The sequence below is a fragment of the Ovis aries genome, chromosome 3 (assembly GCF_016772045.2).
Source record: "Ovis aries strain OAR_USU_Benz2616 breed Rambouillet chromosome 3, ARS-UI_Ramb_v3.0, whole genome shotgun sequence".
Taxonomy (NCBI): Eukaryota; Metazoa; Chordata; class Mammalia; order Artiodactyla; family Bovidae; genus Ovis; species Ovis aries.
Window position 1 is genome coordinate 213,132,059 of NC_056056.1, and position 26,734 is coordinate 213,158,792.

At 45.8% G+C, this 26,734-nt stretch overlaps 1 protein-coding gene across 3 annotated transcripts; it reads left to right on the forward strand.

The window, feature by feature from the left end:
- The first annotated feature begins 398 nt into the window (after positions 1-398).
- Positions 399-26,102, forward strand: CCDC77 (coiled-coil domain containing 77). Of its 3 annotated transcripts, none has more exons than XM_060414264.1 (13): positions 399-475; positions 1,080-1,271; positions 4,373-4,425; positions 5,605-5,848; positions 9,785-9,927; positions 15,598-15,694; positions 16,583-16,655; positions 18,110-18,201; positions 19,149-19,297; positions 22,522-22,738; positions 23,961-24,086; positions 24,180-24,332; positions 25,195-26,102. In XM_060414264.1, exons 3-13 carry the CDS (start codon positions 4,388-4,390, stop codon positions 25,339-25,341), a joined length of 1,479 nt encoding a protein of 492 aa, XP_060270247.1. In that variant the 5' UTR covers positions 399-475; positions 1,080-1,271; positions 4,373-4,387; the 3' UTR covers positions 25,342-26,102. The 3 variants fall into 3 exon arrangements, with proteins under 3 accessions (XP_060270247.1, XP_042103606.1, XP_012030967.1); XM_042247672.2 differs by having other exon boundaries at positions 399-443; XM_012175577.4 differs by lacking the exon at positions 1,080-1,271 and having other exon boundaries at positions 399-443.
- Positions 26,103-26,734: the final 632 nt, after the last annotated feature.

A 26,734-nucleotide genomic window follows, 5' to 3' on the forward strand; every position in this document is an offset into this window, starting at 1 on the left:
TGTCTTGGCTCTAAGCCACTAGATCATTGAAGGAGAAACTATAATATCTTAGACTCTTCACCTCCTTAGAGATAAATTCGTATATCACAACTCATAATAATCCTGTGATTATTTACTGCATTCATGAAAACAAGCCTAAACTGGGAGACCTAAACTGCGCCAGGTCTAGCACGACTGACCCCAAACATCACACCCCCGGTACTTCCTCCACCAGGAGTGCTGTGTGCAGAGATGAAACTATATTTCCCAGTAACCTCTGCGAGGCAAGGAGCGAGAGGGAGGGCGGGAAGGGGGCGGGCCTTTGTATGAACAGCTTTCCTAATGGTGCGCAATCCAGAGGCTGTGTAAGCCAGTGGGCGATTGGGCGGGCTCCCGCCCGCCGCGCCGCCCCCCGGTTTGAGTGTTTTTCTGTTGGGCTCTTGGCGTCTGCAGCACCAGACAGGGTGAGTAGAGTTCCGGGTTCCAGGAGTGGGAGGTCAGAAAAGGGGTCTGGGGAAGAAAAGAGGGACTGGACTGTGCCCGGGGCGGGGGTACTAACTGTGTGAGCAGTGCGGAGGGAAGGGGTGGGAGCCTGAGAGGGCTCGTCGGGAGGCCCGGGCCGTAACGGACAGTTAACATCTTTAGGGGGAGGTTAGACAGCACGGGAGGATGGGGGCTTTGGTGTCCGGGGGGTCAAAACAGGACGAAGTGAAGAAAGGAGTACGGAATGTAAGCTCCTGGAGTTCCCTCATCGTCTCCGCCGGGCTCAGCCTCACGTTCCTCATTTGTGAAGTTGAGGGATAAGATCCTTCACAGAGTTGTGGGGTTAAAGTAATAGATGTCCAAGTGCTAAACAGATTTTAGTTGTAAGTAGACAAGCAATAGAAATTGTAAACCCAAATAAAGATATCATAGGAATGGGTAGAAGCTGGCTGAAACGCTGTAATTTGTGTTATAAACAAGGGAAGGGCCAAGTTCTTTCAGGAGACAGGACGATACTCCCATCTGCAGGTAGTACACACGGTCGTGGGAGAGTTGGGAGCCCCAGAGAACTCTATTGCGTCCCCTCCTAGAGAATGACAAGTGCGCTTCCTCTGCAGCTAGTTCCTTTGGAATGGATTGACTCAGGAAAGAGATGGAGGAGGCGGCACTTGAGTTTATCGTGTGCAGATTGATTTCATTAAGTGAGATTATGAGTGGAGGGAACTGTGGGCCAGCTGGAGGGAAGCTCCTGAACAAAGACATGGACGCCGGAGTACATTAGGGGAGTGGAGGAAAACAAGGCGGGAGAGGTAGGTTTGGGCCGTACATTTAAAAGCCTTGAGGGCTAGGCAGAGTTTGATTTAGAGCATTAGACTATGAGAAACACCGATGAATCTTAACGGCTTTTTAGTCGGGTTGGGGGTTGGGTAGAACAGTTAAGTCATTGTAGTAGGTTAGGTAAGAAGACATGGAGGATCCCTAAGTAACACATGTCATCAGAAGAGGGTCAAGGGAAGGAGTAATGAAATGATTAAATTTTCAAATCCAGGTTGCTTGAAAGATGTTGAATTGGTAACTGAAATAGGAAGGTTAGAAGGAGCATGTTTGGATGACAAAGATGATGTATTTGGTTTGGGAAGCATTAGCTTTAAGATGCTAAGAAATATGTGGCTTAAATGATTTTTTTTTAATATTAAGGAATTTCATTGGTCAGTTATGACCACACTTCTGGGTTCATGACCCAGCAGTGAGCTGCTTCATTCTGACTTTTTCTAAGTTAAACATTTCAAGCTCCAGTGGGACATATATAGATGAAAATGTTACATAATTGGAAATTCAAGTCAAGAAATTGAAAGATCTCATTTATTCATTCTAGAAGTCATTGTAAGTTACTCTTTTCCAGGTCGTGTTAGGTAATCATCAGAAAAGAAGTGGGAATAATGTTCCCAAAGAAATAGAGAGAGGAAGTAGTAAAGAAAGTTGAAGACAAAACTTTTTGAACGAAGGCAGTAAAATTTTCAGTGAAAACAGTAATTGTCTGCATTTATTGAGTGCTTTAATGTGCTGGACATGTGCTCTGCTCTTTTATTCATTTAATCCTTACACCAGCCTGTGACATACATGCTATCATTATCCCAATTTTCTAATGAGTAACTGAAGTTTAAAGAGTTTAAGTAAAAACTTCCTCAAGGCCACACAGCTAATAGGGGACAGAACTTTGGCTCAAACCCAAGTCTGCTAGATTTCAGAGCCTGTGCTCTCCACCACAAAGCAATATTTTAAAAAGGAGGTTAACATCGTCAGGCACGCAGTCAAGGCACTTGCTGAATGGAGAAGGACGGATCGAAAGAACGGCTGGACTTATTATGAATGAGGATGTCTGCTGATGAAGAAGGGCCACTTCAGTTCGGATATCGTAGCAGAGGCGAGGTTATAAAGCTGAATGAGACATGAGTGTAGACAACTTTTTGTAGATGTACACTAGGTCAGAAAGGAGGAAGGAAGAGAGGGAGGTGAGAGGTTGCAAGTTGTTAGAAGTTCTTAGAAAGCTCCACTTGCTCTTCACTGATTTGAGGACAGTGGCATTTCAGATGCCACCCAGATACATAAGACAGGAATGGAGTGTTGCAACATAGAGGAGCCTTAAAAACATTAGGCGAAATAAAAGAAGCTAGTCAGAAAGACTACATACCATATGATTCCACGGACATGCAAGTCCACAACAGTAAGCTATGTGGAGACAGGAAGTAGATTGGTGCTTGCTTAGGGCTGCAGTGGAGTGGAACGTAGGGGAGAGCTGAAGGTTACCTGGGTTTCTTCTTGAAGTGCTGAAGATGTTCTAAAGCTGCTGATGGTGATGGTTGCACATGTCTGTGACTACTAAACTCATTGAGCTGTACATTGAAATGAGTGAATTCTTTGGAATGTGGATCATACCTCCTGAGGGGGCAAGTTTGGTGGTGGGAGGTCTGTGTTGGGGGGCTCAGTTTGGGGCATGTTAAGCTTGAGAGACCTGCTCAGGCAGAGGTGCATGAGTGTCTTGAGAGCGCTCAGGAATGGAGGCTGCATTTGAGAACCGCTGGTGTGTTCCTACTGTTTAAAGCCACAAGGCTTCATGAGGTCGCCAAGGCAGTAAGGATGAGATGAGAACTAGAAGGGACTGAAGGTCAGTGGCCAGTGAGGAGAGAGGGCAATGAGGAGCACGTGGTGTCCTGGAGGCCAAGTGCAGGAAAGCTGAAGGAGGTGGGGGGAGGAGGGGGAGAACACGGGGTTGTGAGCAGGAAAATGACGCCTGGAATTAACCAAAGTGGTGCGTGCTTTCACTCCTTTTCACAGAATTCCTCCCAAGGGACTGAAGATTGTAGGCAGACATTTACCAAGCAGAAGAGCACTGGGATAGACTGTTACGTCACCTCTCGCCTGCTCACAGTCACAGTGGAGTGACAGCAGGCTTGACTAGAAAGCTTTCCCCAAAGCCAAGTTTACGAAGAACCCCTCCCATGCCCCATCTTCCCTTTCCCCCTCTCTCCTTCACATAACATGGTATTCCCTCTTTGACAGTGGAGTTTATCTTCCTGACGAGATTAATCTGTGTAGAAAGATGGTGCCGACAGTCCTACACGGAGGACAGCAATGGAGACACAGACATAAAGAATATACTTTTGGGCTCCGTGGGAGAAGGCGAGGGGGGGATGATTTGAGAGAATAACTGAGACACATATATTACCATATGTAAAATAGATGACCTGTGTGAGTTCCGTGCGTGAAGCAGGGCACCCAAAACCGGTGCTCTGGGACAACCTAGAGGGACGGGGTGGGGAGGGAGGTGAGAGGGGGGTTCAGGATTAGGGGGACACATGTATACCTATGGCTGGTTCATGTTGATGTATGGCAGAAACCATCCCAATATTGTAATTATCCAATTAAGTTTGATCGGTATTATCAATTGAAATGGAAGTTGTGCATGAACTTTTTAAAGATAAAACAATAGATGCAGCACGCCAAATAAAGATAACATCAGTGCCTTTGTATTTAAATTTAGCATGTTGAGTCCTCTGCCTGAATTTCCACTTAATTTCTCTTGGTTATTACAAAGTTTTCTGTATCTCCCTCTGCTATTATTTCACAGAATTGTCAGTTTGTTTTGCATGTAAATTCTTCGCAGAAAACTTTCATACCAGGGCTCTTCTTTTGTGTGCTTGCCATTGAAATGTTAAATGTCAGTCTGATTGTATTTAAAAACAATGATGAGGAAGAATGCCTGAATAAAATCCCATGATTTGGAACTGCCCCAGTAATACTGCATTCTAAACCATCACATTCTGATCATGTTGGGTGGACCGGTTTGCACATCCTGTACTGTTTTTTCTGTTCCTGATCCCTTGTTCTGGATCTTTTGTGTATTTGACAGGTGTGAAAGGACAGCATGAACTTTACCCCGTCGCAGTCCCCTGTCTGCAGAAAGTAAGACATTTGCTTATTTTTGAGTTGTTGAGATAAAGAACCTAGTCTTCTGGCACCTCAGTGCCCACTGGCTGAGGAACTAGAAGGGTTTTGGAAGAGAACTTCCCAACTCTGGATTTGAACTATGTTAGACCTCACTTCTCTATTCTTGTTATGTGGAATTTAGGTTAAAAACTGGGACGTGGTAAGTGTTAATACCAGAATCCAGGCAGTTTGAGTGGGCCTCGATTACAGGGGAAACAAGAAACAGACAGAAACAGGAGACTGGACTCTGGCTCTCGGTCAGCCTGCCTGACACCTCCTCTTCACTGCCCTCCCCGTCATCAACACACTCCAGTTTTTAGAACTTCAGAAACACCCTTTAGTTAGTTTATCCATTAACCTATTTCCCAGAGGTGTCAGAAGGCAACAGCTTTTTAAAACATGAAACTCAGTAGTAGTTCTGTCAAGAGCTTTTAATGATTTATAAAGTAGTATTTTTTTCGTGATGCTCATCTATTAAAAGTGCTGCCCGTAATGTATGTGTAGACAAGAGAATTGCATTTTACTAGATTTAACCAATTTACTTTCTGTAGTTTAACCAGATTACACTCCACCAACAGCATATAAGTGTTCCTGTTGCTGTATTCTTAATAGTATCAAATTTTCTGTCACTCTCTGGCCTTACTTAGTTGATATTCCTTTTTTTCTTTTAAATGTACTCTTTTTATTGTCTGACTTGTATTTTGAATCCAGCTTTAAGCCTTTATTACCTGGAGAGCAGTTCATAAGATTGATTATTCACAAACCTGTAACATCAAACAAACTCTCAGGTTTGTGAGCACCTTCATTATGAGCACATAATGGCACCCCACTCCAGTACTCTCGCCTGGAAAATCCCATGGGTGGAGGAGCCTGGTAGGCTGCAGGCCTCGGGGTCGCTAAGAGTCGGACACGACTGAGCGACTTCACTTTCACTTTTCACTTTCATGCATTGGAGAAGGAAATGGCAACCCACTCCAGTGTTCTTGCCTGGAGAATCCCAGGGACGGGGGAGCCTGGTTTATGGGGTCGCACAGAGTCGGACATGACTGAAGCGACTTAGCAGCAGCAGCAAGCCTTATTTTTAATTTGAGGAATTGTAACATCTCATAGACTTTCAGACAGTTTTATGAATGTGTCCTTCCCCGTCTCACACAGGCCTGCAGCTGTCCACAAGCATGAGGCTGCTGGCAGCTTCAGCAGCCCCACCAGGTGGAAGGGTGTGTCCTTCTCCGATTCGGTACAGTCGACGCCCCTGCCTTCCGTGGAGGATCGCCTGGCTGTCCTCTGCCCCTCTCAGGAGCTTCTGGAGTATTATCAGAAGAAGATGTCTGAGTGTGAGGCAGAGAGCGAGGAGTTGTTGAAGAAGCTGGAGCTGTACAGGGAGGCGTGCGAGGGGCAGGTAAGGAGGACCCGGTGTGGCCGTCCTGGAGTCTGGGCGAGCCCATCCAGTGCTGGGAACACCCGCGAGTGCCAGCTGGCGTCCGAGCACACGCGTCCGTGTTCCCTGTAGGTCCCGCCCACCTTGCCGAGCTGCCCTCCTCCCGAGTGCCTCGCTGGACCAGGATGCCCCAGACTGCTCTGTCTCTTCCTCTCAGCCTTCTTGTGCCTCTGGTTCTTTCTCCCCCTCACGCCTGACTTTGCTCCAGTGTCACCTCCACAACTCCCTGACTTCTCAGTTTACTAAGTGCTGTGTGTCAGCTTCTGGCCGCCCTGTCCCTCTCTAAACGGCACCCCCTTGGCCTCACTCTAGGAGTCGCTGCACTGCCTGCATATGGCCCTGCTGGTCTGTGCCCCTTGCTGGCAGCAGCTCGCCCTGTGGCTTACCCCTGTCCACCACCTTTGTCCTGGATCAGGGCCTCTCGACCATGGCCTTATCCACGGTGAGGGCTGGCCAATTCTTGTCATATAGAATGTCCTGTGCACAAAGGACGTGTACCAGCATCCCTGGCCTCTGCTCGCTGGATACCAGTAGCCCCCACCCCCATTCCCAAATGGTGATAGTCAGCAATGCCACCAGACATCACCAGAGTTCTCCTGGGGGCTTAGGCAAACCCCACCTCCCCCACCACCCAGTTGAGAACCGCCTTCCTAGAAAAGTCATTGCAGGATAAATTCACAGGAAACAAATCATGGTGTCCTCAGACACCACATGGAAGTTTTACCCCCCGGTGGTAGACTCCGGTTCCGGCCCCCACCCCTCCAGGCCCGGGCCCTGCCTTCCCTGCTCCCCTTTGGCCCACAGGCCCCTCTCTCCTCTGGCAGCCTCACTTTCCACCTGACCATGCTGAGTCACCTGCACCCATATCCGTCCCCTCCTCCTCACTGCTCCAGGGAGCACAGTGAGGCTGAACAGATCCAGCAGTTTCTGTTAATGTTTTGGCCATGCCACGCAGCTTGCAGGATCTCAGTTTTGGAACCAGGAATTAAACCCAGGCCGTGGCTGTGAAAGCCCCAAATCCTAACCACTGGGCCACCAGGGACCTCCCCCTTTGTCTTCTGTCTTTAACCTCTTCTTGACATTGGCTTTTCCTCCTCAGTATACAGGTAGACTCATGTCTTTCCCAGTGAAAGAGAAAGGCCCCCCTCTAGCCAAGCTTCCCTAACTCTTCTCTGGGGGCAGGGGTGGCTTTCTTTCCCAGCCAGCCTTCCAGAATAGTTTGACTCGGTCACCTGCTCAGTGACTCCTTGACTGCAGCTGGGTCCGGTCCTCAGCTGCTCCTCCCATGGCTCCAGAACCTGTTGCCTCAGTGACCTCTCTGTGACCTCTGCACTTTGTTCCCTGTTGCCCTCCTCTGAGAGGTCTGCTTCCGTCTTGATTCCAGAGTCATTTTTCTTTCCCAGTGTCTGGCTCGCCTCTCTTACCAGTTCTCAGTCTTCATTAACAACGTTCTTTCCTAATTCTTTTCTTTTTGTAGGTGGTGGTGGGCGGGGGCGGGGGGGGGGGTGGGGGAGAGGAAGTGCCCTCAAAACTGTGTCCGTGTGGAGAAGGTAGTGAGAAGTTATATCATAATGGTTCAGAGAAGGCGTGGCCAGCTCATGGACATTCATCTGATTGGCTGGCAGTGAGGTCATCAGGAGTCAGCAGCATCCCCCTGCTAGTTCCAACCTGTCTGGGGTCTGTGTACTTGTGGGCCGCATACTGTTAGCATACAATACATTAACTGCTAACTTCTCCCACCTGCAGGGGATTTTGGTCTCTGGTCTCAGGGCTTAGAAAAACTCAGGTTCTTGGTGTCTCATTGCAGACAAATTCAGTGAGGGACAAAATGAGACTCAAGAGGTAGATTTATTTAGAGGGAAACTCCACAGATGAGTATGGGCCACTCAGAAGGCAAGAATGGCCTCTCCTTCCTTAGCCTTAAATGTCAAAGTTCTTTTGATTCTACCGTAAGTGATCTCATTTTGTCCACGTGCTGTCCTCCTGCCTATAGTGTTGTAGCCATGAGTTCTGGGAAACAAACTCGCTCAGAAGGACAATGCAGAGAGTCGAGTGCAGTTTATTACACCGGCGGGCCCAAGGCAGAGTCTCCTCTTAGCCAAGGACCCCAACCAGTTTTTGTGGAAACCTTATATACCCTAAGTGTCTGTGCTCAAATGCCCCTCCCCAAATTCTCTGAAGCTAGTCTGAACAAAAGAAAAGAAAGATATAATCAAAGTTAACCTGTGATTCATATGCCTTAAGCCTAGGTAGTTAACCGTGGACAATTATCAATAGGCCTGTGGTCATACCCCAATAAGCATAATAGAATTTATGATTCTATTTGGTTACACAGATAATTAGAGTATTCTTTTAGGCCACGAAGAGTCTAGGTACTAGCTGTAAAAGCCCTGGGGCTTTTCCATCTGGGGGGTCTGGTTTTCCAGTTGGTATGTTGTTTCCATAGATACTGGGCATATAGCTCAAAGTCCACAGTCCAGCCCCAGATGGAGTCCTGCTTTCAGGATGGAGCCTGTTCTGTCTGTTTCCTCTTTCAGTGGGACAATGACACCGAGGTAACTAGGGCTGACTCCTCCTCCTGCTGAGCTCCATGGTGCTGTGTCCATATCTGAACACTCCTGTCTCTTAATGCTTCTTTCTTCTTCGTGATGGTGCCAGTGCCTGTGGTTCTGCCCAGCCTCCCTCCAGTCACTTGCTGACACCCACTAATCCTGCCTCCCAGACATTGCTCAGTCCCTTCCAGCCACCTCGTCATCGTTGCTGCCACACTGTCCAAGCTCCTGTTTCATCCCAGACTCTCATGCCACACTCTCAAACTCCTGTTCATCCTGAACAGTTCCTAGGATCCAGCCCCTCGGGTCACACTGCTCCATCGACCTCTCACTTTCCGCTCCAGTGATGCTGTGTGTTAGTCCCTCAGTCGTGTCTGACTCTGCGACTCCATGCACTGTAGCCCACCAGGCTCCTCTGTCCATGGGATTCTCCAGGCAAGAATACTGGAGTGGGTTGCCATTCCCTTCTCCAGGGGATCTTCCTGACCCAGGGATCAAACCTAGATCTCCCGCATTGGAGTCAGATTCTGTACCATATGAACGACCAGGGAAGCCTGTTTTTAAGAATAATGGAGTAGGTAGCTGTTCCCTTCTCCAGGGGATTTTCCCAACGTAGAGATCAAACCTGGGTCTCCTGTATTACAGGCAGGTTCTTTACTGTTTGAGCCATCAGTGATACTGAGGTCCTTGCATTTCCAGCTCTTTCCCGAGAGCACTGCCTTCCTCCCCCTGTCTTCCTCTCAAGCTTCAGCTCTCTGGTGGTCTCTGATCCCCCAGCAGCTCTCAGAGATTCTTCCTGTGCCAGCTTACCCTTCCCCCATGTGTGCTCCATTCAGTCATTCTTTCATTTTAATTATTTGCATGTCTGTCTCCCCACACAGTTCCTCCTGCTCTGTAAGCAGGAGTCACACCTTTCATCTTTGTTTTCCAGAGTTTTATAATGAGTATTACATAAAAAGCGTTAGAGTGTGACTTGGAAATTCCCTGGTGTTCCACTGGTTAGAACTTCGAGCTTCCACTGCAGGGGGCACTGGTTCGATCCCTGGTCAGCAAGCTGAGATCCTGCAAGCTGCACGTTGTAGCCAAAAAAATGAGTGGCTAGAGCAGGTGGATCATGTGGTGTCCTGGGTTCTCTCGTCTATAAGAGGAGGTGATGGGAGAGCTCTGATGTCATTCACCTTGTGGGTTTAAACTCATCTGTACGCAGCCTGTGGTCGTTTGGAGCCTGCATTGCTGAAACTGTCCACTTTGTAATATTTCTACATGAACTGACACCACTGCATGCAATAAGAGCTGCTCCTCTGAAGCCCCAAGTCTTGTCAGCTGCCTTTTTTTTCCCCACCAGCATAAACTGGAATGGGATTTGCAGCAGCGGGAGGAAGAGATTGCTGAGCTGCAGAAAGCTCTGAGTGACATGCAGGTCTGCCTCTTCCAGGAGCGAGAGCACGTCCTACGCCTCTACTCAGAAAATGACCGCCTAAGAATCAGGTACTAACGGGGGGAAGGAGACGCCAGGGGCATGTTTCTAAACTGCAGGGAACGAGATGCATTTCTTCATGGTCCTCCTCTTGGCCGCGTTCCCAGGGAGCAGGCTCTGAGATAGGGGTTTGCCTGCACAATGGTCAGTAGGGAGACTCTTAAGGGGAGCAGCTCTGAGCAGATTTGGGTTGAGGGAGAATTTGAATTACGATGGAGTCGACCAAGGACTTCCTGGTGGTTCAGTGGTAAAGCATCCACCTAGTGCAGGAGACACAGTTTTGATCCCTGGGTTGGGAAGATCCCCTGGAGAAGAAAACGGCAACCCACTCCAGTATTCTTGCCTGGGAAATGCCATGAACAGTGGAGCATGGTGGGCTACAGTCCATGGGTTTGCAAGAGTTGACACAACTAAGTGACTAAACCACCACCACCAGAGTCCACCAAGGGACAGAGGTCTTAGTCAGCCCCACAGGGAGCGATCCGCCATTGGACGCAGCTCCCACCAGGGAGGGATATAAACTTGGGAGAGGCAGCCCCCTTCAGCCCAGGGCAGTTGCTGGAGAAGGACCGAGCCCCTGGGTGACGGGCATCTGAGCAGTGTGCCGGGACACCCACTACAGTGCAGTTCTTTTTAATTCCGGTAAAATACACTTAACCTAAAATTTACTCTTTTAATCATTTTTAAGTGTATAGTTCAGTATCGTGACGTGCACGCATGTCATCATGCAAGCCACACCACTGTCCATCTCCAGAACGTTCTCATCATCCCACACAGAGGATTTTTATAGGACTTGCATGAAATCTGTAGATTGCTCTGAGCAATGTTGACATCTTAATATTATGTGTTCCAATCCATGGACACAGGATATCTTTCCATTTGTTTATTTCATCTTTAATTTCTTTCAGGAGTGTTTTCAGTATACAAGTCTTTCCTTTCCTTGGTTAATTCCTGAAACTTCTTTTTGATGCTGTTGAGCATCAAATTCTTTTCCTAATTTTCTTTTCAGATTTTTCAGTCAGTGTACAGAAATGCATGTTGGATTTCTGTTATGCTCCTTTACTAGTTCTAACAATTTTTCAAATTAAAAAAAAAATTTTGTGGCACCCTCAGGGTTTTCGGAGTATAAGATCATGTCATCTGTGAATAAGGATTATTTTATTTCTTGCTTTCCAACTTGAGTGTCTTTTCTTTTTCTTGCCTACTTGGTCTGGCTAGGACTTCAGTACTAAGTTAACTAGAAGTTGCACAATGGGCAGCCTTGTCTTGTTCTTGATCTTAGTAGAGAATTTGCAGGTTTTCACCATTGAGTGTGACTTTAGCCGTGGGTTTTTCATTTGTGGCTTTTATTGTGCAGAGGTTGTTTCCTGCTCTTCTTAATTTGTTGAGTGTTTTTATCTAAAAAAGGTGTTGAATGTTGTCAGATGCTTTTTCTGTATCAGATGATGATCGCGTGTTTTCCTCCTTCATTATGTCAGTGTGATGTATTACTTTGATCAGCTTTCATATGTTGAACCTTGCTTGTATTCCAGGAATAAATTCCGCTTAATTGTGGTGTATCCTTTTAATATGCTGCTGAATGCAGGTTTTTTAATGTTCTGTGGAGGATTTTTGTATCGATGTCTGTAAGGTCTGTAGTGGTTTTCGTGTAGTGTCTGTCCAGCTTTTGTGTCACGGGAGTGCTGGCCTCATAGAAAGTGAAAATTACTGTTGCTTCCTCTTCAGTTTTTGGAAAAGTTTGAGGACGATTGCTGTTAGTCCTGCTTTAAGTGTTCAGTGGAATTCACCACGGAAGCCATCAGGTCCAGGGTGTTTCTTTGTTGGGAGGTTTTTGATTCCTGGGTCAATCTCCTTAATAGTTTCAGCCTTGACCTAATGCAGCACTTCCTTTCAGTTCTGGGCCATGAGGAAAGGTCACCTTCCACAACACCTGCTCCACGGGTCATTGCAGTGTCCCGTGTCACCTTCCACGGCACCTGTTACACGGGTCAGCGCAGTGTCCCGTGTCACCTTCCACGGCACCTGTTACACAGGTCAGCGCAGTGTCCCGTGTCACCTTCCACGGCACCTGTTCCACGGGTCAGTGCAGTGTTCCTTGTCACCTTCCACATCACCTGCTGCACGGGTCAGCGCAGTGTCCCGTGTCACCTCCCATGGCACCTGCTCCACGGGTCAGTGCAGTGTCCCATGTCACCTTCCATGACACCTGTTACATGGGTCAGCGCAGTGTCCCGTGTCACCTTCCACGGCACCTGTTCCACGGGTCAGTTCAGTGTTCCTTGTCACCTTCCATGTCACCTGTTACAAGCATCAGTGCAGTGTCCCGTGTCACCTTCCACGGCACCTGTTCCACGGATCAGTGCAGTGTTCCTTGTCACCTTCCATGTCACCTGTTACAAGCATCAGCGCAGTGTCCCGTGTCACCTTCCATGTCACCTGTTACAAGCATCAGCGCAATGTCCCGTGTCACCTTCCATGACACCTGTTACATGGGTCAGCGCAGTGTCCCAGAGAAAGGACATGTTGCCTTCAGACACTGAGCAATTTCTCTGGCATTATGAGTCCTTGGTGGTGGTAGGCATGAGGTACAATAATCTGTCCTTCATTTTGAAGGGAGTGGCCTGACATGCCTCGATCAGACCCCTGAAACTTCGCTGACAGCTATGTAGGGTTTACCTCCAACCCTTTGGAGTACACTTAAGGGTTCTAACTCACTTGAACTTCTTGTTTGTCCCATATGGTTGAACTTGACAGCTCAGTAGTGAACAGATCCAGGTCCCTTTGGACAAACTTGATATTGAACAGAAGAGCTAACGGTCCTCAGAAAGCCTGTAGAAGTATCCTCTTGTTCACGTCACCTGAACGAGAACTGCTCGGTCCTGTTGCTCGTGGAAGCGAGCACATTTGCTTAACCATAGCCACATGCTGTGTACCTCAGACCAGGCTCTCTGCTCTAGCAAAAACGCTACTGCAGCTGGCACAGTCACGGACTTGCACCTACTTGGTAGCAGTGCGTTGTTGCCTGTCTGGTTTTGCAGGATCATACTTGTGAATTAATGGGGATTTGATGGGACCCTCACCCGTACCATTGTAGCTGGGGTGCAGAGAGGCAGTTTCAGAGGCTTCCACTTGCTTTAACACAGAAACCAAGAAAACAATTTGGAGATTTTGCCAATTGCCAATTATGTTCATTTCAGTTATACATCTGCAGATGGGGAAATGACCCCTGACTGGGTTTGGATCCAGTGGACCCACTTTGAGCTGGACCGGAACCAAAATTCTGTTTATTACCTGGTCCCTGTATGCCCCAGATAATGCTTGATTTCACTAGGTGTCAAAGTCAGCTCAGATTGTCCAGCAGCGCTTCCCCACGGTGCACAGTTACTGGAATAAATGGCCGCGGGCCCTTGGAGGAAGGGCTGAGTGATCGTGACCATGGACCCTGGCTGAGGCCTCACCAAGTCTTACCTCTCGGAGAGTCAGCTTCTTATTTAGTAGTCTTGACAGCTGGCTGGGGTGTGGGAAATGGGGCAGAGATTGTGAGTTTGTATAGAATGCAGCCCAACCCTCCTCCTGCCTTTACTTTTATTTGATTGTTTGGGCTCTCCCCTGTTGACCACTCACCTGTCTTGCTCCTAAGAACCCTTTAACAGGTCTGCACTTCCAGGCTCTGAAATCTCACTGTGTTTTTTAAAGATCTTTTAATAAAGCCTTTATTGAATTTATAACATGTTACAATATTTCTTCTGCTTTATGTTTTAGTGTTTTGGCTGCAAAGTATGTGGGATTTAGCTCCCTGACCAGGGATCAAACCTGGTCCCCTTGCATTGGAAGGCAAAGTCTTAACCACTGGACCAGCAGGGAAGTCCCTGACATCTCTCTTAAAGTTTGCTTCCTTGGTCCATTTGTGGTATCAACTGTCTGGGGTTAGTTTCCTGGAAAATGAACTCCGCAATGGAGATTTGCTTGCAGGAGGTTTGCGGGGAGTGTGCTCAGGAGTAAACCACTAGGGGGCACTCGGGAGAGTCTGAGTGGGCAGAGGCTAAGTGGTGATTCAGTGACAGCAGGCCTCAGCCCCTGCCACCGGGTGCCCTTCTAGGATGGTCCTCAGATCCTGAAGCGAGGTGAGAGGACTGGGCTTCGCACCCCTCAGTAGCCAGGCCCCGGGTACAGGCTGCTCCTTGAGCAGACAGTTGGTGAGACAGGCTGCCTGGACTCAGAGCGGGCCTGGAGAGAGATCCAGCTGTGAACTGTCAGCTCCCACGTAGCTGAAGAGGCAGATTTGAACAGTACACCGTGGTGTCTGCCTTCACGCTCGTCAACCAACTGATTGAGGTTATTTCCTGCTGGGTTCTCTGAATTCCTGAATCTAAATACCTGATGCTCTTAAAATTAGAGCTGAAGTCTAGATAAATCCTATTTAATTTAATTTAGTTTAGTTAATTTTTTGGAGCCTATTGCTGATGCTCTCTCCTCTCTGTTGACATTTTTGATTTTCAATGTTTCAGGCGTACAGCAAAGTGATTCAGTTATGCATAGGTATGTGTATATACCTATAAATATACATATATGTATACAAATATATTTACTTTTCAGATTTTTTTCCCCAGGTAAGTTATTACAGGATATTGAGTAGAGTTTCCTGTACATACAATAGGACCATCTACTTTATATCTAGTGGTGTGTACATGTTAATCCAAACTCCCAGTTTATCCCTCCCCTTCCCCTTTGGTAACCATAAGTTTTTTTCTACATCTATTAGTCTGTTTCTGTTTTGTAAACAAGTTTATTTATAACATTTTTTTAGATTCTACACGAGTGATACCATGATATTTGTCTTTGTGTGACTTTACTTAGTGTAATAATCTCTAGGTCGATCCATGTTGCCACAAATAGCATTATTTCATTCTTTCTTTATGACAGTAACATCCCATTGTGTGTGTGTAGTGAAGTAAAGTGAAGTGAAAGTCGCTCAGTCAGGTCTGACTCTTTGTGACCCCATGGCCTACAGTCCATGGAATTCTCCAGGCCAGAATACTGGAGTATTCTGGAGTATATTACTGGAGTATTCCCTTCTCCGGGCGATCTTGCCAACCCAGGGATCAAACCCAGATCTCCTGCATTGCAGGCAGAATCTTTGCCAGCTGAGCCACAAGGGAAACCCAAGAGTACTGGAGTGGGTAGTCTATTCCTTCTCCAGCAGGTCTTCCCAACCCAAGAATCGAACTGGGGTCTCCTACATTGCAGGTGGATTCTTCACCAACTGAGCTATCAGGGAAGCCCTGTGTGTATAGTACATCTTCTTTATCCATTCACCCGCTGGTGAACACTTAGGTTGCTTCCATGTTTTGACTATTATAAATAGTGTTTCTGTGAACATTGGGGTGCATGTATCATTTTGCATTAGATAGTTTTCATCTTTTCCGAATATATGCACAGGAGTGGGATTGCAGGGTCATATGGTAGCTTTATTTTTAGTTTCTTTAAGGAACCTCCATAATGCTCTCCATAGTGGCTTCACCAGTTTACATTCCCACCAACAGTGTAGGAGGGTAATCCAATTTAATTTTAACTTGAGGTTATCATTGCTTTAAAAATAAATGCGTCAGAAGGAAGATCCTTTAAACAAACATTTACTTACTCTGGACACAATGTATGCTTATTCTCTATGAGAACTGCAGGGAGCTAGAAGACAAGAAGAAGATTCAGAATCTCTTGGCTCTTGTGGGAACAGACACTGGAGAAGTGACCTATTTTTATAAGGAGCCTCCCAACAAAGTAAGTCCTCCTCTATATAGCAAGGTAGACAAGGCTTTTACAAAATGCAGGCTGGGGTCCATAATCAGACAACTTTGATCCTTGCTATAAGAAGCTCAAAGGAGAATTAGCTACCATGGTCTCAGTTTGCTTTTTTCAGAGCATTTTCTGCAATTACAAACAGGTTTGTGATTTTATTCTTTTTCTTCAAAAGCTTTGGAAAGTAGCATTGTTTACCCCATTCTGCCATTTGGAAACCTTAAGCTTAGAGGAGGAGGTGTCTTGGATGAGATTAGAGAGCGCAGCAGGAACAGACTTAGTGTGGGAGCAAGTTTCAATACTAGGTTCTTTTTAGGTCTTCGTTTACACCGATTATAAAAGTAATGCGTGGTCATTAAAAACAAACACAGATTTCAGGAATCTAATAGAAAAGTGACAGTGTCCCATAATTCTGTACCCTAGAGATAAAGCTTTTTCCCTACTCATATAGAAATATTCATGTGTATAATTGAGATTTCTACTTTTCACTCTATAGACAGTGCTTCAGTGAACATCTTTATACATATCTATATATGCATGCTTCAGTGTTTGTCACTTTCCTAAAGGACCTTGTCAAAGACCACTTTCTCTTTTTTTTTTGGTAGATATTGCCAAATAACCCTGAAATTTTATTTTTCCATTTAAATCACCAGCACTGGTTTTAGTCAGTGTGTATTCAGTTTATTAGTGGGTTTTATCCAGTTTGTCTTCTCTGGTCTCCCGTATGCATGGCATCCTTATACGATTGTATGAGTTTTGACCAGTTTAATTTGTGAATGATGTTTGATCTATAGAACTAAAGCTAAAAAATGAAATACTGTATTTATAGGAAGACTATTTCTGTACTTTTTTTTTTTTTTGCTTCTTCAGGTCAGCATTCTCCAGAAGACTGTCCAGCCTGTAGAAGTACGTGAAAAGAATGAGTCTTCAGCTCTCAGAGCAGGTACTAACTGTATTTTTAGAAATCCTTATTAATGCAGAATTAAAAAGCATGGTGCAAATAATTAGACATTTTTTCCTACTCTACAGTGATAATAAATATTCATAATCATGCTGCTGATGGTCTCAGATCTTACTGAGCTTTTTTTTTGTAAACCTTTCTGTGATGTTTTAATAAAATAGAATAAAAATATATCTAATTAATATGCTTATGGTGATGTCATAAAATATATTTGGATAACATGTGGAATCACAGCCTATTAATTATTCTCTCACCCTCAGTCTCCTTATCCTTTTCTCTTTTATTAATGGAAATTGCAATTTTTAAAAATTGAGATATAATTGACATATAATGTTAGTTTTTTTATAACGTTAGTTTTAAGTGTGCAAAATAGTAAATTGATATTTGTATATACTACAAAATATTCACTACAATAAGTCTAGCTAATGCATCACTACGCATGTGGAGATAAGCAGTTTTGAGGTCTGCTCTTAGAAAGGAAACAAAAATTCTAACTCGAAATAACATGCACCCCAGTATTCACAGCAATATTATTTATAATAGTCAAGATATGGAAGCAGCCCAAGTATTCATCAAGAGATGAATGGTTAAAAAAGATGAATGGAATACTACTCAGGCATTAAAAAAAAATGAAGTCTTGCCATTTGCAGCAACATGGATGGATTTAGAGGGCATAATGCTAAGAAATAAGTCAGAAAAATATTGTATGATATCACTTATATGTGGAATTTAAAAAATAAACTAGTGAGCATAGAACAAAAACAGACTCGCAGATGCAGAGAACATACTAGTGGTTACCAGCAGGGTGAAGGAAGAGAAGGGGCAGAATAAGGGTAAAGGATTTAGAGGAACAAACTACTATGTATAAAATAAATAAGCTACAAAGATACATCGTACAGGACAGGGAATATAGCCAGTACTTTATAATAAGTATTGACAGAGTATAATCTATAAAATTTTTGAATTGCTGTTGTACACATGAAACAAATATTATAAATTACCATACCTCAATAAAAAGAATAAATAAGCTTCTTGAGTCACCTAAATCATCAGGTTATGTTTAGTGCAGTTTTAGTGTCGCTTGTTTTTAAAATCATTTTGTCCATTGAAAATTGGGTTATACATCATAACTAAAATGTTTAGATTTAGTTTTTGTAATTCATTACCCTTTTTCATTCAGTAAGGTTTTACAAAGAAATTCGATACAACTCCAAAGGGAAATTTAGTAGTTTATTCTTCAGAAAGAGCCAGGTGACATCCTAACAGAGTTCTGTTAAAACATTCCTATTTGCACAATTGAGCATTGTAGCTATTGTACATTGTCCTTTTTCTTCTCTTCCATGTGAAGAAAACCAAACTTCTCTGCAAAGATAATGTTGCTGCTTGAAAAGCCCAAAGAAAAGCTAAGTGAAGGTCTTGACTGTTTTCTGTTTTAGATTCTAAAGGCAGCAGGAGGAAATCAGCAGGGAGAGAAAAGGAGGTGAGCCCTGGGCTGCATCAGAGAGACGTCCAGACCCTCGCCCTCCAGGTACGACCGTGGCCGCTCCGCACACGGGCCTGGAGCGGGCCCTGTGCCCCCATTAGCATGTGCCACATGCCTCCTGGCACACAGGTTTCCTCTGGGCATCTTGGGATTGGGAATTTGAGGTTCTTCCTGATTTCCCAGAGCTCTGTCTTTACAACCGTTACTCTGTACTGCACCATTCTAGAAGTGCTGGTGTGAACCTGCAGTTCATTCAGCGCATAGGCCGAGCCCTCCCACCAGAGTCGTCACAGTCAGAACTCCCTGTGCAGCTGGCCTGGGACACGCAGAGCTGCAGCTGTCTGTCCCAAAACGGTGACCTTGGGGGTACATCCATTTGTCTGGTGCATGTATTCCAAAGTCTAAGAAAGTAATGAGTCACCCTCTCACCATCTGGTCATCATATGTCACCTACAACCCTGATTTTTCGTGTAACGGCACTCAAGTTCCTGTCCTTATCAGAGGGCATGTTGATGTAAACGGAGTTTCTACCTTTGGCCAGTGTCGCCATGTGGGGTCAAGACAGCCTGACTCAGACAAGGAAATCACATTATACTTGTTTTGCTGCACTTTCTAAATTTAAAAATGAAGACACGAGTCTTTCTCTACACAACTGGGAAGTCCCCAAAGGGAGACAGTCCCAAAAGCCCAGAGAGAGAGATGGTGAGAAGGTGAGCATCTCGGAGAGGGGAGACGGGCTTGTCCAGCCTTTCTGGTGTGACGTGGGTGCTCTGCTTGGTGTGGACAGAGTCTGCTCTCGTGTGGCCTGAGACCACGTGTAAGCTGTAAAGAGGAGTCCAGTCGAGGTTTTTCTCCTGTTTGTTTTGCTGCTGCACGTCTGTTTTTTTTTGTTTGTGGGGTTTTTGTTTTCTTGGAGAGAGGCTCGCTGTTAGAGGCGAGAAGCGAGCAGGAGTAGAGTGGGAGTGGACGCCTCGCCCCTCCGGCCTGTCCAGGTGGAGGCGCTGCAGGCGCAGCTGGAGGAGCAGACCCGGCTCTCACGGGAGCAGGTGGCAGGGCTCATGGAGGAGAGGCGGATCCACGTCGAGGAAGTGCAGGTTCATCAGCAGAGAAGCCGGGACAGAATCACAGAGCTCACCAGAAGGTGGGTACTCACGAGCCACTCTGGACAGGTTTCAGGTGTCTCCCAGGTGGTTTAGAAGGTCCAGGGGTCAGGACTGTCACACTCACTGCCAAGGTCACAGGTTCGATCCCTGGTGAGGGAGCTAAGATTCCACAAGCTGGCAGTCCTGTCCAGTAGCAGCAAGAGTCCCGGCGCTGAAGGAACTGTCTCAGCAGACCCCCATCTCCCCCCACCCCCCGCCTCTCTCCCAGTTCCCTGGTGTGCTCATCTGATGCTTTTCCTACAGGACTGGGGGCTCTACACTCTCCCCTCAACCCCTCTGAGGGTTGTAGTCTGATCTTACCATCCTGGAATATCCTTCTCTCCACTGATGGGTTATCTAAGTCAGCGTAACAGTCCTTTTCTCTTGTTTGACTTTACATACCTGCACCAGAAAATGGAAACTATGTGTACTCCTGTTTTTACCCGATTCCTGCCTGCCTGTCCCCCGCTTTCTGCAGTCTGCTCTTGTTCCCTATTTTGTTTAGCATGCCCTGTCTAAAGTCATCACTGAGTTCATTCATGTCTTTCTGTGTGTCTGGGCCTCTGACCACTCCCTCTTTGAAATCCATCTCCCTTGGTTCCCGCAGCACCTGTCTTTCTTGGTTCTCCCCATTTCACCCCCCTCAGCTGTTGGTCCACTTGCAGTGACCAGAGCTGGGCTGTAGAGACATCTTCAATAAAGTATGTTTGAAAACCTCAAACTCACCACGACCGAAACTCAACTTTCTCTTTCCCGACAAGCACCCCTCCCCATCTCAGACCTGCTGCTCCATTCTTTCCCATTTAGCCCAGTGCCATCACATCCGTGTAGTTTCTCAAGTTCGGACACTCAGGGTCGTTTTCACCTCCTCACTCTCCAGTTTCTGATTCCAAACCCCATCGTCGGTGAATCCGGGAGCCTCTCCTGTCCATTCTCAGCGCTCTCATTCCCAGCTCACGCTGTGTTCTGGTTTAATCATTGCTGTCACCAAGCTGGGTTTCCTGTCGCCGGTCCCCTTGTGCCCCGCAGGCTTCCTCCCTGTGAGTGTCCCCTGCTGCCTTGGCCCTTGGGAGCCTCGGCCCTCAGTCTCTGCTCCTCTGGCTGTACTCACCTCGTTCTTCAGCCGGACTCCTGAGGCTGTGGTTCATGCAGCATTCAGGGTGCAGCAGCCCCTCGCTGTGCAGTCACCCCTTCTCTGACCTTCCCAGGGAGGGGTGCACTTTTCCTTACACGTCTCCCCACATTGCCCGTGATGACCAGCGTGACTCAGTGATGGGCCTTTTTACCTTCCATTTTAATGATGTCTCTTCCCCAGGGTCTTTTCCTGTGTGCAGAACAGGAGCATAATAAATAATTCTTGAACACTTGATGACCTTTATCTTTCTTTCTCTATCCTGCATTAAATATCCTACATTTTAAAATATTTTTTCACAGGAATTCCCTGGTGGTCCAGTGGTTAGGACTCAGAGCTTTCCCTGCCAAGGGCCCAGCTTCAATCCCTGGGTGGGGAACTAGGATTCCATAAGCCATGTGGTGTGGCCAAAAAAAAAAATGTGTATATATATGTACACACACACGTGTATGTGTATATATGGGCTTCCCTGGTGGCTCAGATGGTAAAGAATCTGCCTCTAATGTGGGAGACCTGCGTTCAATTTCAATCCCTGGGTTGGGAAGATCTCCTGGAGTATGTATATATATTCTTTCTCACCTTGGAATCTTCATCCTGTTGGGTTTTTTATTGCTTCACAAACTTTTTTTAGTGTGTCTTCCTCCATTCTAAAGCGTGGTCACTAAACTAGACATGATACTCAGGTTGAACTCACTGACCAGTGCAGGTAGAAGGTGCCCCTGGCCCTTGGCAGGCCCTGCTGCTTCCAACATCATTATTTTTGCTGTTTTGTGCTTAAGCATAGCATCTCCAGTTTCTATTGGATTTGAATTCTTTTTAAGGGAACAATATTTTTAAATTGTCAGAGTAAAGTATGATTTTACATGTCAGATTATTAATAACCTTCCTAGTTCAGCGTCTTCTGCAGATCTGAGCACTTGATCGGCTCCTTCCAGTAGATCGGCATCCTGAGGGTGTTGAATGGCAGGAAGTCCAAGGCCATTAATGGCTGCCTGTTAGGTGTCACTTTGAGACCATTTTTACATTTGCAAGAGCATGCTTCCCCTGTTTGTAACTGAGCCATAACACCAGAGAGAATAAAATAACCTGCTGGAAGCAAGAGCAGTCCTTGTGGGAACTGACTCAATCTCTCCCTGTTTATACAGACACACACGTACCTGAATATATTCATCAGATGACGGTTTCTCCTCTGACATTATGTAGTCATTGTCCCCTTCTCTGTCTACTCTCTCACTCAGGAGAAGAACTAAGTGGATCTCACCGTATGTGTTCAGTGGAAAACTGCAGTATGGTATTTAATGCCCTTTGCAAGCTGTGTGATCATTTGATACAGTATATTTCTAGCTGCTGATGTTAAACTGATGAGTTGCTAACTCTTCAGAAATTTTTTTTTTTTTTGAAGACAGAAACGTCGTTTGTCTATTCCCAAATCTCAGCAGGACTCTATCTAGTACCTGTGTATGTCTAGAAGCTGATACTGTCCTTGAGGGTCCTTGTGGCATCCGGCAAAAATAAATGATGCCTAAGAAGTGTCGCACTACAGCGCAGGGCATAGAGTGAAAGCACTCAGGGAGTTTCAGGGAGTGGAGGGGCCACGTGGGCTGAGGCCGTCGAGGCGCCTCCACCAAGGAAGCCATCTCAGAAAAAGGACAGGATCTGCTGTGGGGCAGCTTGGCCCGGCAGCTCACGGGGGAGCTCAGCCCAGGCAGAAGCAAAGCTGTGCTGATGGTTTAGAACTTGCGTTAACCTTCAGTCAGAACCCCATGACTTAGTTTACTGTAAAGTCTGGTGCCTTGGAAAAGTCCATGCCTAGGCTGTGTGTTAGTATTTCTGTAGTCCTTCTATATAACCTGAAATTAGCACCCAGAAAAATACCTATAAAGGCTGGTCTATGAACCAATGTAGATGCATTATACTTCGTTCAGTAAAACATGTAAGACTGCCGGCGATCAGATGAAGCGTGTTTTTAAAACGCTGGTGGTATTTACAGAATCTACATGTTACACAGTTGTTAAAGGGGCTGTGTTTGAAGTGACTGTCACATGTACCAAGGAAGCATCTTCATGTCCACGTCTGTACTTTCTTCCCTAGTCTCCACCACACCCAGGAGCTGCTCTACGAGAGCACCAAAGACTTTCTGCAACTCAGATTTGAAAACCAAAATAAGGAGAAGTCCTGGATGCTTGAAAAGGATCACTTGATGTCAAAGATTAAGGAATACAGGGTGCAGTGTAAGAAGAAAGAAGAGAAAATGGGGAAAATGTGGCTAGTTCATGAGAGTCATCACAACCAAAATGAATATATTAAGGTAGTTTCCTCTATCTTACAGAATTTTTTTTTTTATTCTGGAGTTATTGAAAGAACTTGGAGAATTTCAAAGAACCTAATCATTGTCATATAAGATCCAGTCCAGGAAGCTGTTGTAGCAACGATCTCAAGAAATAGGTCTCAAAGAGTATCTCTTTGTTACTGTGTTTGGGGATTTAGAACATTAAAGTGTTGACTGATCGATAGATTCATTCAACAGATATTTGTTGAAGTCCTGTGGTGGGCGGGGCTCTCAGTGTACGGCAGCAGACAGGTCTGTCTTCATGCCATTTACATTCTAACAGGTGAGAGAGACCAGAAACATTAACAAATAACCAAGTATGGGTTATAGGAAAGTGGTCCTGGGAGTTCCCTGGTAGCCTAGTGGTTAAGATTTGGGGCTCTCACTACGTGACCCAGGTTCATTCCCTGGTCAGGGAGCTGAGATCCCACAAGCCAGTTGGTGCAGCCAAAATACATTAAATTTAGGGAGGGGAAAAACAGTGGTGTTATGGAGTTAGAAGGATTCTGTAAAGATTGTATGTTGCTATTGGAGGTCTACTTTTGTTGAGAAGCACTGGGACACTGTCTGGAGTCTGGCATTTTTGCTGAGACCTGGAGAATGGAGCTTGCCAGGCAGACCTCTGGGAAGAGCATCAGGCAGGGGAGAGCAGGTGTGAGGGAGCACGTGGCAGTGAGGGGTGGGCACGCGGGCTGGAGGGAGGGCAGCCATCACGCTCCTGCCGAGGATGCGCAGCTCCGAGCGTTGTCGTGTCTTTGAAGGATTCTGTGAAGGAAGTGACATCCAGGTTGGGCTTTTTCAAGATCATCCTGGTTGCTCAGTGGAATATGTGTTTTAAATGCTGTTGATGTGTCTTTCTTTTTAAAGAAAAACTTAAGTGTATCCCCAAATAGGTTGTAATGTCTTATTTGGTACAATTCCAAACTCTATTAAATCTGACTCTTCCAAGAGCCAAAAATATTTGTTTCGTTTTAAAATTTTTCTAAAAAATAAAGGGAAAAAAAACAAATTTCCTACTCTGTACACATCAAGAAAAAAGCTAGAGAATCCTCCAGAAGTAGGCTTTCAGGTGTTCTCTGTGATGTCTTGTTCCTTCACTGACTTAGCTCTTCTAGAAATCCTTTCTTTCTTTCCCTCAGTGCTATTTGAATTACCCAAATTAAAGAACAAAGATGAATTTTTCTCTCCTTCTGACCCACAGTCCCTAAAGGATAAGCTCATACAAGAGAGAAGGCTGTCCAGCATGTACCAAGAGCAGTGCATTTCCCTGGAAGAAGAGCTGGCCCGGATTCGTGAGGAGGAAGGAGCAAGGAGAGAGATCTTTAAGGTGTGGGGTTCTCTGCCTGTCGGGGAGGGGGCTGGGCAGCTGGCTAGGGGTGCCCCTTCTGCTCACAGAGGCCTTCCTGTACCCCGGGTATAGGACCGCACCAGCAAGATGGGGAGACGCCTACAGGCCATGACTAAGCGCTATGAGGCCTTGGAGACCCGGCGTGTCTTAGAGGTAGAAGGCTTTAAGACAGACATTAAGATTCTCCGGCAAAAACTAAAAGACGTGGAGCAGATACTTTATAAGGTAATTGATCCTGAATTACCAGGAGGGAGAGGAGGTGTGGGTGAGCAGGCAGGGCACAAGGGCCCCTCTGAGGGAGGCTGGGCTGCATCACCATCCTCCTGATCTCGCTGAAATCAGTGTAAACAGTGCATGCCAGAGGAAGACAGGACAGACTGAAGCAACTGAGGACGATGTCAGAGTATTTCCACCTGAACTCAGCTCAGCACAAATATTCATCCCTCCTAACTCAAGGAGTGGGTTCAAAGAGCCGTGTCTGTGGGGAGTTACTGGGGTTCCTGTGGTTAGGACTCGGCGTTCTCACTGCCAGAATCTGGGTTCAGTCCCTGGTCGGGGAACTAAGATCCCACAAGCCATATGACCTGGCCAAAAGAAGAAAAAAAACCTGTCTATTTTACAAATGGGGAAAGTGAGTAACTGGGTTAGAAAGTACTTCTTCCCTATGAGACACAGCTTCACATAGAATCTGAGGTGCCTCCAGTGTCATCTTAAAGAGATGTAACTGTCCATCCACACGCCCTGAGCAGTCACTCTGCCAGGCAGGTTCACACAGAAACAAAGAGATGCTGCCTTACGTGCTTTAGCAGATTTACTAATAATGTCTATATTGGTCTCTTTACTCACTGTTACTTGTTGGTTGTCCTCTGACTCAGGCTCCTCTCCTGTCGTGTGGGGAAGCGATGGTCTAGAGCCTTTTCAGCCCTAACTCTACATTGTCCTTCTCTCAGCGAGTCTCCAGACTAAGCATTGAATCTACCCTGTGAACTAAGAGTATCAGAGAAGGGAGCTGGCACAGCTGGGGCTTCATGCCAGGTTTCTCTCCTCTGGCATCTGCCATAATCACTTCTTTTTTCTGAATCTCTAGGCCACACTCAACGCCCAGGCAAACCAGGATCTTGCCATTCTGTGTGAGGTTCGTGACAGCAATCGACTGGCACACAAGATACAGGGAGAACTAAGGAACCTCAAGTCCAAAGTGTTTGGTCTAGAGAACGAACTTAGGCTATGCTGATAGTACATTTTAGGAATGGCACAGGTCCGGATTAGGTCTGCTTCCTGAAATTCAAGGAGAAGGTCATCCACTCCCAGAAACCATAGGCACAGAGTTGTCCAGAGTAGTGGTGTCCGTTGTTATGAAGACAAGGGGAAGAATCAACTTTTTTTTTGTATTCTAAGATGTATGGGTTTTGCTGTCCTGTTAACTGATACTCGGGTTTTTTGATTAATTAAATTTTTTTTTTTTTGGTCTGGATTACAACCTGAATTACTTAGAGATTTTCCCACATTATTTGGGAGTTTATAGTGATAGGGGTTTTGTTTGTTTGTTTGTTTGTTTGTGTGTTTTTAAGACAGTGACAAAAAGGAAAGTGTTTATTTTTGCTGTTGGCTTGGCTGAGTGTTAAGGGAGGAACACTTCCCCCAGGAGGTCAAGACTCCCGCTAAGATTGCCTTTCTCCTGGGCAGGGGGCAAAGGCCACAAGACACAGGCCAGTCAGACAGGAACCGGCCTTAATTCTCTCAGCCCTAAGCTGAGGGGCCCTTGTTCCTTTCTGGACAGCAGCCTCAAGAAATGGCACCAGAGGGCACCAGAGACCCTCCTCTTAAGCAAAATAATCTGGGACCATAAAGATGCCACTTTGGCAAGAGTGAGTGAAAAATTCAATATTGTACCAGAACTATGTGTTTTTGGTTGTTGTTGTTGTTTTTTTTTTTTAATAATGTATATATTTTAAATTAGCTATTTTTCAATAAAACATAATGGAAAATGTTCTATTTGAGCTTCCTGTAATTTCTTGTTAAAACCACATTTATACTTGTTGATGACACTGTTTACTTACCTTTCCATGGTTTCCGCAGTGCTATACATTTATGAAAGGTTTCCTAAATGCATCCCTTGAGATTGTCTTCGAGGTAGTAGGAAAGAGAGTACAAGATGATGGCACTAAAACCATATCCGTTTTTTTCACCTCTGTCATTTTTTCAGCAAATAACTGCATCTGGGGTAAAGTAATTGTGAACATACCTTAGACAGCCTCTGAGAATTCAGTGCGTCTTGACTTAGTATGGTTTAGCTATGGTTTTTCCAGTAGTCATGTACAGATGTGAGCGTTAAACCATAAAGAAGGCTGAGAGCCAAAGAATTGATGCTTTTGAATTGTGGTGCTGGAAAATACTCTTGGACAGCACAGAGATCAAACCAGTCCATCCTAAAGGAAATCAGCCCAGAATATTCATTGGAAGGACTGATGCTGAAGCTGGAGCTCCAGTACCTGATATGAAAAGGTATCTGTACCTGATACGAAAAGCCAACTCATTGGAAAAGACCTGATGTTGGGAAAGATTGAGAGCAGGAGGGAAAAAGGGGGCAGCAGAGGATGGGATGGTTGGATGGCATCACTGACTCA